The sequence below is a fragment of the Pygocentrus nattereri genome, chromosome 20, assembly GCF_015220715.1.
Source record: "Pygocentrus nattereri isolate fPygNat1 chromosome 20, fPygNat1.pri, whole genome shotgun sequence".
Lineage (NCBI taxonomy): Eukaryota > Metazoa > Chordata > Actinopteri > Characiformes > Serrasalmidae > Pygocentrus > Pygocentrus nattereri.
Genome location: NC_051230.1, coordinates 16,085,952 through 16,100,849, shown reverse-complemented (window position 1 = coordinate 16,100,849; position 14,898 = coordinate 16,085,952). Strand labels below are relative to the sequence as shown.

The window sequence follows — 14,898 nt, the reverse complement described above, 5'->3', positions numbered from 1 at the left end:
GGGCTTTTAAGAATGGACCATATCTACCAAGATGTAGATATGATGTAATGGTAATATATGAAGTAATATTTATCTTCTTTATAACTGATATTATTTCACATCTAGCTTCTTAACATTTAGCTCCATCTAGTGGGTATTTTGGCTTTCTTGCTAGTCTTACTTGTATGATGGATTGTTATTACTGGATGACAGAGCTAAAGAGAGACTGGTAGCAGAGCTGTATGATCCAGATGAAGTGCTAGTATAGTGATTATATTGCTCAATATTTTAAAAGCACAGTGGTGAATCACTAATGTGGTGGTTAAAGATTGACTTGCATTATTTTGACTAAAATTACTCCTCTGGTCAGATTACATGTTTTTACATGAAAACACTCATCTTGGACTGTGACGTTCATAGTAAAAAACTGTGAATAGCAATAATCGATAATGTTGCAGATAATGTAATCGGTTAATGTTTGAATGAACCTCTTTCTGCTGGATATCTCAGGTTTTGAATCTGTTCGTGCTGGATGATGACATCCCTGAGTTTGATGAGTTCTTCCAAGTCAGGCTGGTCTCAGCTCAATCTGGAGATGGAAAACAAGGGTCTACTCCAACAAGTGGAGCCAGCATTGATCCTGAGAATGCCATTAACAACATCACCATCAAGGCCAGTGACCACCCCTATGGTATACATGGCCAAGACTAAACACGTTTTCTCCTTACACTGTAGTAATTCATTATATGGCCATTTGTGAATATACTACCACACCATTTTATTTGTATTAAATCACAGTGTCTAAATATACACTCACCAGCCTTCCTTATAGCTGCACCTTGCTGGTGTGCAGTTAATGACTGTAACCCAGAGCCCATCTGTTCATGCACAGTTTGCATGAGTCAACAATGGTCAGTTTCTGATCACAGAACCATTTTTAGCTGAATATGTTTGAGGTAAGGACCATGTGACAGATACATTAGTACCAGCAACACACACACTACTATGTCCTTCGGCAAAAAGTATTGCAGGGGTCAGGAAAAAATGAGTCGTTGGCCCCCCAGAACTAAATATGTCCTAGAACAAAGCTTGAGAAAAGCCTTGTTTGTAGTGAAACAGCAAAGAATAGTCTGAAAATGGCTGCTTTGGTGAAACTGCATTCAACAGTATTGATTTTAGGCATGCAGAGTTGCCATGGCAACCAGAAAAATGGTGCAGTTTTTGCATGTGCATGTTTCACTCAAGAGTTCTTTCAAAGTTGCCAGATTAGTTTTCCCAGCAATTCCAGCTAGTTTTAAAATGCAGTGCGGCTGGAAATTAAATAGTCTTGGGTGCGGTTTTGTTTGGACATCTTTCTAAATGCGCTGTGGCTACAGAAAGAGTTTGAAAATGAAATCAAATCATCTTATGAATATATATATTGGTCCTAGTGTTGAACAGGTGGAAATGAACACACACTCATATACAGTAAGAGAAGCAGCAGCAGATTGCAGCTTGTTTGGTGGCTTTACTGGCCATTCTAAACTTGAAGGGGTGCATATGTGCGTGTGATATCACAAGAAGAAGTCTCTGTAAGTCTGGCAACTATTAATATAAAAAGTATTAATGAGTAATACAAGTTGGTAGAAAATGCATTTCAATACATTTTTGTGGATTTGTTAGATGTAGAGGGGTTATTGTAATATTAATGTTTTTACATATCGTTTTAAAAATTTATGTTCGGACACATTTTGGGTCAGTTTCGGCTCCTGGCGAGTTATAAGCAAACTTTCAACAATATGACAAGATGACAGTGCAAAGCTGCCACTTTATTTGGTTCATCTCTTGATTTGGCCTTCGTCTGTTCTCTTTAGCTGATCACCTAAATTCAGTGAAGCATAAAGTTATTATGTAGCCACTATAGTGAATAATGAGATGAATTAAACTAAAATGGTAATGTTTAGTACAGAAATCAGGCACCTACCAAAGTGGAACTTGACCTGACATGCTCCAAGGGGGTGAAGAGATTCACTGAAGGAACGTTCCTTTAGGGACTCATAACTGAACATTCCTTCAGGGACTCATCACTGAAGGAATATCCCCCCAAATTAAACCCCTGTCATCTGATTAAGACCTAAATTCAAAATTCTTTTTATCCCCCAATGTTTGTCAAGTTGGTGCCCATGAGACGTTATTACTACATTGTTGTCACAGCTGTGCTAAATATCATTCACCATCAGTTCAACCTTTAATTAGACTCTGGAGAAACCTCATTTTTAATACTCAATAAGGCTACAATGATATAGAAAACAAACTGAAGTTAATTTTCGCTAAAGATTAGTGTAATAAAAATGACTAAAACAACTAAAACAATTGTTTGAAACCAATATTTAAACTTGGTCTAGGGATAAAAGTGAGGTGACCATCTGAAAGGTGTTCCAGACTGAATACAACTGCATCCTATCTTAATGAAAATAAATGCAACCTGCATTGTAATCCCATAGCTGGAGTGAGTCTGATGAGGACCATAAGTCACACTAGAGCTGATGTGTAAAATGCAGTGTTTATAGAAAGAGGGCCGTTCAACTTTATGAAGATCACAATGATTAGTGTTATGTGCTTCTAAAGTATTGCACTATTGTTTGTCAGCAGTAGCAAACTCATGGTTTGGTATGGTGTAATAGGAAACAATAAGCATTCTTGGGCTAGACTCCTAATGCTACGTTCACTTACCTTTGTAACATGACTAAAATTAAAGTTGTAGGTGGAATATGTAAATCTGAGTGCAGAATTGAGTCTAAGAGCTTTAATCAAGGAGTGAATGAGAAGTTGCCTCAGAAAGTGTCTTTCTGCTATGCAAAGGTAAATACATTCCTATTAAAGTAGCCAATTTTTTGCCTCAGTTTACTGCTCACATGTTACTTATTTTTTCATCAAAAGCCAAAATCCAAGCTATCTGGTCAATATCAATAGAGGGTGGCTGATAAAGTGTGCATGGCAACAGGTGGGCTGCAGTCTGTAATTGAACACCTATATTGTGGATCTTCACAGCAGGCAAACTTCTTGTAGTGGCCAGTGGGTAGAGGCAGAAAATTAAGTGTCCGTAATAAAGTTGATGAATAATGTATTTTCTCATTTTAGTTCTGCATAACTGGAAAAGACACTGTGTGGTTTCTCTGACCTGTTTTGCCCATTGATTCAGGTCTATTGCAGTTCCAGACTGCTCCTGTCACTCAGGCTATGATCAGGCCAGCTGTGGAGGAGGCTTACATCACTGTACAAGAGGAGGCTGGAGTGCTCAGACTGCCCGTGGCCAGAGCGCAAGGCCTGCTGGGAAGAGTGCTGGTGGCCTATCGCATGATCCCATTCACAGCCATCACTCCAAAGGATTACCAGGTAATTCTTCACTGTGTCTAATTAGTGGAGGAGAGCCACACTTCATTTAGTTCGCAAAGGCTTTGAAAATTACCAGTGTTATTGTTGTTTTCTTTGTTATTGTGTTATTGTTGTGTTCTTTGTTGCTTTCCAAGACAATAACTTTGTCTAACAAAAGTCATACCAGCAGCTGTTTTTTGCAAGAAAGAAGTTGAAATAATGAAATAATAATACATAGTAATAGAAATAGAAAATAATACACACACACACACACACACACACACACACTTTTTCTATGCCGCTTCTCCCTCAGGATCGTGGGGGGGGTGCTCAGTGGTCATCGGGCGGAAGGCAGTATTAATAGAAAATAATAGTAATGACCAAATAAACAAATGACTTAATAAGAAGCAAACATTAACAATATCAGTACTGTCTATGATTTGATCATTATTGTTGTACAGAGATTCCGCAAGTACATGTATGTGTATGCGTGAGATTTAGAAAGGGAAAGAGTTTATGATTATAAAGATGTTTTATGTATAGAGTACTTTTGAACTGGGAATTGGATCTCAGTGTACCAGCTTCACCAATAAAGTTGATTTAGTGGGACAATTACAGTTGTAAAAAGTTAATGACCGGTGTTCAGATCAAGTCATATTGAATGTTTTTAAGTTTAATGGAAACATATTTTTTTCCATGGATATAGGATCCATTAGTGAATATTTCCAGTGAGTGATAGTAGTGGTGTTTTCTGTCTTCCAGTTCATGATTATGGTTTTCTTGGCAATGGTTACAGCTGTGAGTAGAGCGGTGGAAGTTTCCTTAGTCCTATTGATTGCTGATGTATCTCCTAACAGACATAGCTCTGGGGGACAGGAGGACAGTGATATTTAAGCAGAGTGCTAATAGATTTATAATTTCTTGCCAGAACTGGTTTATGAGTGTGCAGTGCCACATGGCATGGATATCTGTGGTATTCTGTGTGCAATGTAAACAGATTTCAAAGCTGGTAAATCACATTTTCAACATCTTTTGTCCAGTGTAATGTATTCTGTGGATGTATTTATATTCTATGAGCTGTAGATTAGTACTTGTAATCACACATAGATTATTTTTGCATATTTGTACCCATAAATCAGCGCTGGGAGGGATGGATAGATCTTATTCCCATTGTATAGTTGGCAAAGTTTGCGTCTGGTTTAGATGCTATTGTGTATAGTCTTGGAGGGAGTAGAGTTTTGTGATTTTGTGAAATTTCCACCAAGCTGTCAGAGTTGTTGACATTGTTGGATTTTTAAAGCAGACCTGATTTTTCAGTGTTTGGGTGATAAATGGTAAGTCTGCTATCCAGATATCTTTGCATAGTGTTTGTTCTACATCAATTCATGGGCAATCTGACTGGTTAGGATTTATTCCTTTTAGAATAATTGATTTGCTAGGACATAGTGGTAAATACTATGTTTAGGGCTTCTGAACCTCTGTGGGTTCTGTAGTGTGGTCATTTTGATTCTGGGTGTTTTGTTTTTCCAGTAAAAATTGGGGAAAGTGGTATCTAAGGATTTAAACCAGGTAGTGGGATGTTGAAGAGGTATCACTGAGAATAAGTAAATTTGAACTGTATTGTCATTTTGATAACAGCTGTTCTACCTGTGAAGGAGATGGGATGGTTTGTCCTCCGTCGCTTATTGTTTTGAGAAGGGGGGTGTAATTAAGATTAGATCATTCTGAACAGAGGATTTGGACCAGTTAATCAAGTAGTCAGCAATTTTAGAATCATTTTGATAGTTTGTATTATGTGTTGAGGAGGGTGGGTTTTATAAGAAGAGTAGAATGTCATCTGCATTTTATGTTATTTATTTTATGGGTGTTTGATGTCTTAATTCCTTTCAAATTGACATTTTGGTGTATTACTGAAATTAATGCTTCTATAGATATAGCAGATAGATGAGAAGAGAGAGAGCATCCTTATCTAGTGCCTCTGTCAAGAGTAAAGCACTGTGATATTATGCTGTCAGTGGCTGCAGTGGCCATAGGCGAAGTGTGTAAGATCTTGATCTATTGAATGACTCTCCGAAACCAAACCTGTGTAATGTAGCAAATGTTCATACAGTTATGAAGAGTGATTCAGCCTGGGCTGCTTTTGACCAAGTCACAATACAGGGCAATAATAGTAAAGATTGTATAGTAAAATGATTGTAAGTAAAATTACAATCATTCAGGTTCTTACAATAACAGCCTTTTACTCTAACTCTGTTACTCTGCAGATATAAGGCACAGTTGTAAATACAGCCTGTTTTAATTTTAAGGGATAAAGAGAGGTTGGAAAATGGCCATGTAAAAATTAATTATTACTGTTTTCGGAACATAAAACCACACAAAAAGTCATTAGGCTGCCTTAAAATTTTAAGTTGAATGTAGTGATGTTACGTTAACAGTACAATAATGTATTTCTTTAACTTATTTGAAGTTCAGTGAAGTCAAAAGTGTGAGGCAGCCTGGGTACTTTAAGTAAAACACCATTTGTTTCAGTGTATATATAATCTTTGGGAAGTTCCTAGATACGTTCTTGTGTCTTGAGACATGCTTTAATTTCCTCTGTCTCTTGGACAGGACGCAGAGGGCTTGCTGGATTTTCTGCCAGGCGAGAGGCTCAAATATATCAACGTAACTATTATAGACAATTCAGTGCCGGAGTTGGATAAAGTGTTCAGAGTGGAACTCTACAACCCTGAGGGAGGAGGTGAGGGTCTTCAGGCTTTATTCACGTATTCGTAGATGATTTGTAGCTTGCAGTGTCCTGAATATACCAGGCTAGTCATAAAATTGTTACTGTATTGAAGAGTGCACTCCTTTTACCATCAGTAGACTTCCTGTATCTTACCTTCTATTTTGAATATGTCAGTGACTCTTTTCCACTGCACTCAGTCAACTTATCCTTCAAAATGCCTTATGGTGTTGCCCTTGTCACTTTTGCATGCCCTGTATGTTTAACTGTATTCCATTCATGTGATCTGGGCATGATCATGGAAAACCGGACCTTTGTATATTCCTTTTACATCCTGTGTGGATCCTGTGTGCCTCTGTCCTGTGTGGTTGCTGTGTGGTGTCTAAGTGGATCTATTCTATGGGGGCGAGGGCAGTGGAAGTGGAGAGGATGACACTGATTTCCTCCTTCCACCCTTTCACTATCGCCATGGTAAGCTCACTGACGCCTAATCTTCCTCTAAAGCCCTTCCATTTCAAAGAAATACTGCCTTAAAAATTCATTCATCTTTCCAACTGCTGCTAATGGAAATTCTTTGGACAGCTCAACATACTTGGAGGAGAGCACTAGCTGGCAATTCTGTTGCTCCATCTCCTATACAACCACGTTGGCTAGCAGGCATGAAATTCAAGCCTGAACCCAACTCGTACTCATTACGTTGAGGTCCAGCCTGAGTAGGCCCAACTTATACAGCTAAATTTGAAACCAGTACCCAACCCCATCCCACTTGTATGGACTAACAGAAGTGGATTATATCAGAGGCGGTTTTGCAGAAAACTGTATTTTACACATCTGTAATATCTGTAATGCACTAACAGTGTTTGTTCCAAGTATATTTTTATGGAAATGGTGGATTCAACCTCTCAGAGAACAGCAGTCACCCTGTTATCCCCACTGCACTAAAGTTCCTATTGATCCTTCTGTTACTGCAGAAATACTTAACACACTTTGGACAAGCTTAACAAGCAAGAAGAGAGATCGAATGTGACCTTTGCACTAACTAACACATCCCTCTTATCATCCATAATGTGACTAACACTAATGCACACACACAAAAAAAGCATGAACAGACTGGCAGCGGGGGGCCGTTAATTAACACGAAAAGTATGTTTTTTTAAGTAATAGTAACAATTATAAAGTAAAGTGATTGTAAGAAAAATTACATTTATTTAGTTTCTTACAATGACATAATACCAGCCTTTTACTGTCAGTCTGAAGTTTCATTAGTTTAACTAGTTTTTCTGACATGCAGTGTTTTACCATAGTAATAACAGTAACAACCATTAAAATAAACAGAAATGTTGTCAAATAACGGTGATTGTTTGTTTTTTTGTGAATTTACATTGTATTTCTGTAAATTACAAACAGCACTGTTAAAATAGTGTAAATGTGTGTTTTATCTACACAAAGTTCACTTACAAAAATGTACTTTTTACAGCACCTCACCAGTGAAAATCCTTTTTTCATATTGGGACAGTACAACCTGGGAATGATGGCAAACCCCACGTTTTATCCCCTTGTTGCGATGTTTGCAGTCAAACCACAACAGTGAGAAATTTTAGATTTCAAAAGAAAACAACGTGTCTCCAAGCATTTGGTGGACATTTGATGGTCATTCAGTGAGAACGGTGAAGAGTGAGCACAATTTTCTTTGTGAACATGTTCTTGTTCAGTTCACTCTCGGGTCAGGAAAGCTTGTTCGTTTTTTTAAATCAACAATGTGACCGCTTTTATAGGCACTTATTTTCCTAGTATCTGCCATTCATGCTTCTAAGCCACCACTGGCACCAACTAAGACACACTCAGTAGCTGCTGGCTTGTGTGTTTTGACTAAAACCCAGTTAGAGTTAATGCTAATGCGCTACTTTGCACGTTCTTGTTTTTCTGGCCAGTGTAGACTTGGTCCTAAATCAAAGCTCCTTGTTGGTAAGTTCCAGATTAAAAGCTGTAAAGGTTTGGAGGCCTTGTCCACCTCAGTGCCCAAGTAAAACATCCTTGTTTAGTGGCCTCCTGCAATCCAAGACTAGTGTCTGCCACATTATTTACATTGCACCAAAGCCAGTGAGCACTCAGAGGAGAAATGTGGGAAAAGTAAACAGCCACTATATTGAGAGGATAGCAGTGGCGGTAAGTTGCGTATTGAAAATGTCAGCAGGTTCACTTTTCCCATAGGGCCTCATTTTAAAACACATACAGAGTGCTCTGCTCGGTGTTGAGGTTGGCTTCTTAGCTTAGCTGGTTCTAAGTTTGTGCAAATCCAACAGCTTTAGCCCTGGCTGTTTCAGCCAAATTCTTTACCACAGTCGTTGATCATGTCTTCTGAAATAGCGTGTGCTAATCTTTTTTTTGCCATTGCTACATATTTATACTGTTGAATATAGTCTTTAGTGTCATCTATATAAATTCATATTTATTCCATGTTGTTTTGGAATGGCTCACACCATTACAGTTTCTGTCTTTGGGTTGAATTTCATTCTGTTCTGCTGGTTCAACATCCGGGCTGATTTGCTGTTGCTCACATTGTTTATTTTCGGACGTTTGGTTTAGCCAAACTATTGCAAAAACCTATGTTTACATGCTGTCTAATATTCCTTTAAAGTCGGAAGACTAAGGAAAACCCCTATGAATTCATAAATGAGACAAAAGCATAAAATAGCAGTGACAACCCATTTGGTCACTTTGTTATGCTAGAATAGGGTTTGTCTATTTGATCAAAAGTGGTGATGTACACCTTTAGTTATCTGTTAAATGGAAGAATAATCATCATTTAGACATTTGAATTCAGTCACTTCATGTAAACATGGCCAAAGAGTGCACATTTCCTCATACTCAAACAGCCAAAGAGTAGATAGTTTCAGTGCTGGTACCTCTTTGCTCCTTCTCAAGTAATGTATTTGCTAGGTCACAATGTTTACAGGGTTGTTTCATTGAAGTAACATATTGTGTCTCCCTTTCCATCTTAAGAGCTGCACTTACTTTCTTACCCAACATCACCTGAATGAAAGTAACATTGCTTTTATTTATTTTTTTCTTCAAAGCAAACTTGGGAGTTGCATCTCACATCACTGTGACCATCGCTGCGTCCGATGAGGCTCATGGGGTCTTCCAGTTCAGTGCCGACTCTCTGGCAGTGAACGGAACAGAGCCTGAGGAAGGGCGGAGTACCGTGGTCTTACAGGTCAGGCTCTCTGTGCTAAATTAATTGTTCAGCAATTTAGCAAAATCTGCTTTTATAATCAAATTAGCTATTTCAGAAGATCTGGTGCAGCTGCGTCTATACCATCCATTACCAGATCCAATAATGTTGCTGAATTTCATTGTGCTTAAAAGTCGAGTCAGATCTCTCACTAATAATATAAGCCATTGCGCAGGTGCCGAATTCCATGCATAACTATTTGATATGTATGAAATGCAAAACCAACTAAATTGTTTACACTGTAATCATACAGTTAGGGGACATTAGAGAAAGCTTTTCATGAAGTTTTATCCAGAAGTTTTGGTTATTTTTGTTTTCCTTACAGTTATTTGGTATCCATGTGCGATCAGACATTGGGAAGGTATATTCTCTGAAGCCTGAAGTAATTCTGTTGTCATACCAATGTTAAGAGCTCTGAGCTCTTAGCTGGTTTTTAAAAATAATGCCACATTTAAAAATTGACGATGTCACACGGTGTAGTAAACAAAAATATTCCAAAGCTAATATGTTTTGTCCTGTGCACATTTCTCCCATAATTGTCAATGGAACCCTAAAAACATAAAGAAAGTAAAGGGAATTTGTGCATAATTTATTTGTTGAGATGTAAATAAAGTCTTTCAGAGTGGTTTGATATGAAATACTTCATTGTAGAGCAGAGTACAGACTCTTGATTTCTTTACAGTGGTGGATAGAGACCAGGGGTCACAATATACGCAACACAATTTTTTACTATCCAATGCAACCAATGAATCTATAGGCTTCTGTTATATGTAATGTTGATGATCATAAGATAGTGCGACTATTTTGCCTCACAACACCCTGCATGTACATCTTCAACATGAATGGATTAAAAAAAACTAAGCCAAAACGTTATCCTCAAACTATATCCTAAAACTATTCTAAAACAATGTGTATTCATAACCATTTCATATAATTACTTTTTGAGGTAGCTTTAAGTGGCTTTAACCTCTCCAGATGTCTGGTTCCTATCACTACCACTGTGAACAATTAACAAATTTTGAATGACTTGAAAAATCATTTTCAAAACAAGCAAGATAACACTCCTGTTCAGTGAAATGCCATTGGACTAAAATAAGTCCTGTAACCTATAACTTCATTATATTTCAGCAATATTTCAACATCAACTACTCAAGCTGTAGATTACCACATTTGAAGCTTACTGGTTGGTTTTGGGTATTTTAGTTTAGTTAGGTTGCCAGTCTAATATGTTAACTTGCATGTAGCAATATTCATGTTTTTACTTCTTACCGACCTCATAATTCAGTGGATCCATTGATATTTTGATGGAAAAATGAAAAGAGGACAAAATTTATTGACCTTAGAACATTTTTGTTTACCACAGCGTGCGATGGCATTGACTTTCTAAAACACAGCTAATTTTTCCCATAGAGAATTCAGCTTAGACCTGGAGTGCGTAATATGGTCATGATCCCTACTACAGAACAATCACACGACTTCAGTCTACAGATTGTTCACTTAAATTACAAACCTTTGACTGAAAAAACACCACAAATGCCTACTGGTGGAATTCAGCAACTATCCGTTGACTTACATTATGAGTGTGTTTTGATGGGTTTACTCTTTGGTAATCAACCATGCACTACAGATTAAAGATTTAGGAAATTAGGTGTAAAAACACTTGAGTATTCCTTTAATAATGTCCGAAGAACAGTGATAGTGATGATATACCTGCTTGCTTTTCGTCTCAGGTTATTCGAATGTTTGGAGCTCTATCTAATGTGACCGTATACTGGGAGGCAGATGCAGACTCAGAAGGAGAGCTTATCTACAGGTCTGGCAACCTGACCTTCAGCGTGGGGCAGACTGTTGGAAGTATTTATCTGCTGATCTCCCAGGATGATGTCCCTGAACTGGACAAGAGCTTCAGAGTCTGTTTGTCTAATGTTTCTTATGGACGACTTGGGAACCAGACGGTTGCCACAGTGACTGTGCTAGCTAGTGACGACCCCTATGGGCAGTTTGTGTTTGCAGAAAGCAGCAGGCCAGTTCGTGTGGCAGAAGCGAATACACTCGTCACCTTGACGATACAGAGGAGGAAAGGGTTGATGGGAAGCGTGCGGGTAACTTACAGGACGCTGAGGGATACAGAGACGGTGCCCTTCAGCACTCCAGGTGTGGGCAGAGCAAGTGCTGGTAATGACTTTATACCCCTTTTGGAGTCAGTGACGTTCTCATCCAATCAGAGTGAAGCAAATGTAACTGTCAGGATTCTGGACGACCAAGATCCAGAGAGGGCGGAGTCTGTGTTTGTGGAGCTCAGCAGTGTCATACTGGTGGAAGGTGTACAGGCAAGACCAGGTAAGAACCATTTACAGCTTTTGATGATTTGTGTTTTAAAGGGCCAAAATCACTGTATTTTGCTTGCTTTTTAGAAAGTAAATTGTTTGATTCTGTGTTAGAGGTGGGCAATACACCGATGAGCCAAAACACTATGACCACTCACAGATGAAGTGAAGAACACTGAATATTTTGTAACACAGACAAATGTAAAGGTCTGGGCCATATAAGACAGCATGTAAACAGTTAGTTCTCATAGTTAACATGTTGGCTACGGGAGAAATGGGCTGTCATGAAAACCTGACTGACTTTGACGAGGGCCAAATCATTATGGCCAGACAACTGGGTCAAAGCATCTCCAAAACAGCAAGGCTTGTAGTGAGCAGTGAGTACCTACCAACAGTGGTCTAAGGAGGGACAGTCCACAAACTGCCGACAGGATGTTGAAAGCCCAAGGCTCATTGATACCTGATAGCAATGCAGGCTATCCATCCTGCTCCAAACTGACAGAAGAGCTATGGTCAGTTTGGAATTTTCAATGATGGTTAAGGTAGAAATGTGTCACAGCACACAGTACCTCACCCCTTATAGTGGATGAGGCTTTGTAGCCACAGAGCAGTCAGAGTGCTCATGTTAATCTCTATCCACTGTTGAAAGCAGTTTCAGTGGGCACGCAAGCGTCAGATCTGGACCTTGGAGGAATAGAAGAAGGTTGCTGTGTCCGGTTAGTCACATTTTCTTTTACATCACATGGATGGCTGGGTACATGTTCGCTGTTTACTGGCGGAAGTGTTGACACCAGGCTGCGTTGTGCAAGACAAGCCAATGGAAGGAGTGTACTGTTCTGTGCAATGTTCTCCTGGAAGTCCAGGCATTAATTTGGGCCTCAGTTTGATACATGTCACTAGGTACATCCCTTCATGGCAATAGCATTCCCCCATGGCAATGGCTTCTTTTAGCAGGAGAATGTCTGCAGTCTTTTCACATTGCACATATTGTTTGGGAATTGTTTGAGGAACATGATGGAAGAGTTCAAGGTGTTACCCTGGCCTGCAGATTCCCCAAATGTGATCGTGCAACTATGGGATGTGCAGGAAGCTCCACTTTGCAATTTACATCCATGTCTTGTTGCCAGATACCACAGATTAGAGATCTTTTAGAGTCCATGTCTTGACAGGTCAAAGCTGTTCTGGCAACACACAGAGGACCAACAGTATATTAGGCAGGTGGTTGTAATGTTTTGGTTCATTGATGTATAACAGCATTTATGGGTATTATCATAAATTATGCCCCGATATGTCACAACGCGCTTTACTGAGTATATTGTGAATAATGTAAGCACTTTTAGAAAACTGACCAACTGCATGCTTCACTGCAAGAGATGATAATTAGTCCTGCCTAATTGGATTTAGTGCAGCACAAATCTCTTTAGTCATAGTAATCTAACCCATTCATGTTGAGATGATAAATGTTGTTACTGCAGATGGTCTGCAGCAGTTATTTGAAGATGAAAGTACAAGTATTTCTGCCTTTCAGCAAGCAAAGGAATCATTGCAGACTTCTGAATATAAGGAAATAAATAGAAGAAAATAAAATTACATACTACATATTTTTGTACATAAACTGGCCAAATGTAAACTTGAGGGGGAAAAAAATCAAGAAAAATATAGAATATTGGCCCTTCACTTGTTGAGTATTTTACAGCATGCAGACAAACTCTAACATTCTATAATGTGTTCCTCTAGTTGCTCTGTCTCCTCGACTCGGCCTCAGAAATGTCTCAGTGGCTCAGGTGATTATAGAGGCCAGCGATGATGCATTTGGGGTGCTTCAGCTCTCCACCCCAGCAGTGAGTGTGCCTGAGTATTATGTGGGACCCATCATCAATGTCACACGCACCGGAGGGATTTTTGCTGATGTGTCTGTCAAGTTCCGTGCTGTACCCCTGACTGCCCGGGTTGGTAAGTAGAACTGAAGACTACACAGCTTTGCATGCATAATCTTTTGTTCTCATTTTGCTCTTCTCAAAGATAGGAACATAGCCAAAGGAAGAAGGTTTAGGTGGTAATTTAAAAAAAAAAAATCACAATTCTCCAGTCAAACTGAATCTTGTCATGAAGTAATCTCAAACAGTCTTTTTTATGGTAGGATATACTGTTATGTATGAATATATACAAAACTATGGAAAAATAAAGAATGAAATTTTTACACTATTGAGGTCAACCTATATTTTGTTAGATTGCTGTTCTTTCTTTATTAAGAAATTATTGAGGACTAGCGTTATTAAAGGATTTCATAATTAATGTATTACTTTATCCACACAAAATAACCTCAGCATTGGACTGTGACTGTCACCTGTGTGTGCAGGTGAGGACTACAGTGTGGCCTCCTCTGATGTGGTTCTTCTGGAGGGAGAGAGCAGTAAGCCCGTCCCCATCCTAATTATAAACGACGTGGTGCCTGAACTGGAGGAAACCTTCCGCATTGAACTTCTCAACCAGACCACAGGGGGAGCATTCCTGGGGGACCTCACGCAGGCCATCATCACTATCCTGCCTTCTGATGACCCATATGGGTCTTTTGGTTAGTAGATTAATTATCCATAGACATATCTGCATCCGTTAGACTAATTTCTTATGAAATTCAAGTCTGATGTGTAGGTCTTGTTTGTGTTGCCCAGTTTTCCAGGCCGAGCCCATGACTATAGAGGAGCCAGGAGTGAACGCCTTTGAAGTCTCCTTGCCTATTGTGAGGAATGCTGGGACAATAGGTTATGTGACTGTGCGATGGCAGGCAACCGTCAATGGAAGACCTGCAACTGGTGACCTTCGACCCCTATCTGGAGAGGTTAGCTTCGCTCCAGGTGAAACCATGAAGACCCTAAAAGTGGAAGTTTTGGCTGATGATGTACCAGAAATCGAAGAGGTGAGCATTAACGTGGGCTACACTAAATAATGTTGGGTTTGTTTGCTTTATTGTTTAAACAAATGCCTAATGACCAATGAAGTCACTCTGTGAATCAATTTATGACTGATATCTTATGTTTTTATTGCAAACCTGTCTAGATTCTATGTTTTTTAAACGTTAAGCAGGTTTTTGTAAAAAAAAAAAATCAAACACAATCCTCTGAATTTTCTTCCAATAAAGTGAAAACCTCCAATGGTCAGTACCTACTGTTGATAATTGTAATTATTATTATTGACATGTAAATAAATAATGAAATAAAATAATGACTATAATAAAACCATATTCACCCATAAGCCTCCTCAGTGGCTGTATCAGTGTA

At 38.9% G+C, this 14,898-nt stretch overlaps 1 protein-coding gene across 2 annotated transcripts in view; it reads left to right on the top strand.

The window, feature by feature from the left end:
• adgrv1 (adhesion G protein-coupled receptor V1) overlaps positions 1-14,898 on the top strand; it is a 241,446-nt gene that overhangs the window by 73,018 nt on the left and 153,530 nt on the right. For both annotated transcript variants that reach the window (XM_017695589.2, XM_037531691.1), the window contains 9 exons: positions 490-670; positions 3,161-3,354; positions 5,944-6,073; positions 6,446-6,529; positions 9,136-9,275; positions 11,024-11,633; positions 13,358-13,573; positions 13,980-14,195; positions 14,293-14,537. In XM_017695589.2, the coding sequence (XP_017551078.2) occupies positions 490-670; positions 3,161-3,354; positions 5,944-6,073; positions 6,446-6,529; positions 9,136-9,275; positions 11,024-11,633; positions 13,358-13,573; positions 13,980-14,195; positions 14,293-14,537 (2,016 nt within the window). The remainder of the gene's footprint in view (positions 1-489; positions 671-3,160; positions 3,355-5,943; positions 6,074-6,445; positions 6,530-9,135; positions 9,276-11,023; positions 11,634-13,357; positions 13,574-13,979; positions 14,196-14,292; positions 14,538-14,898) is intronic.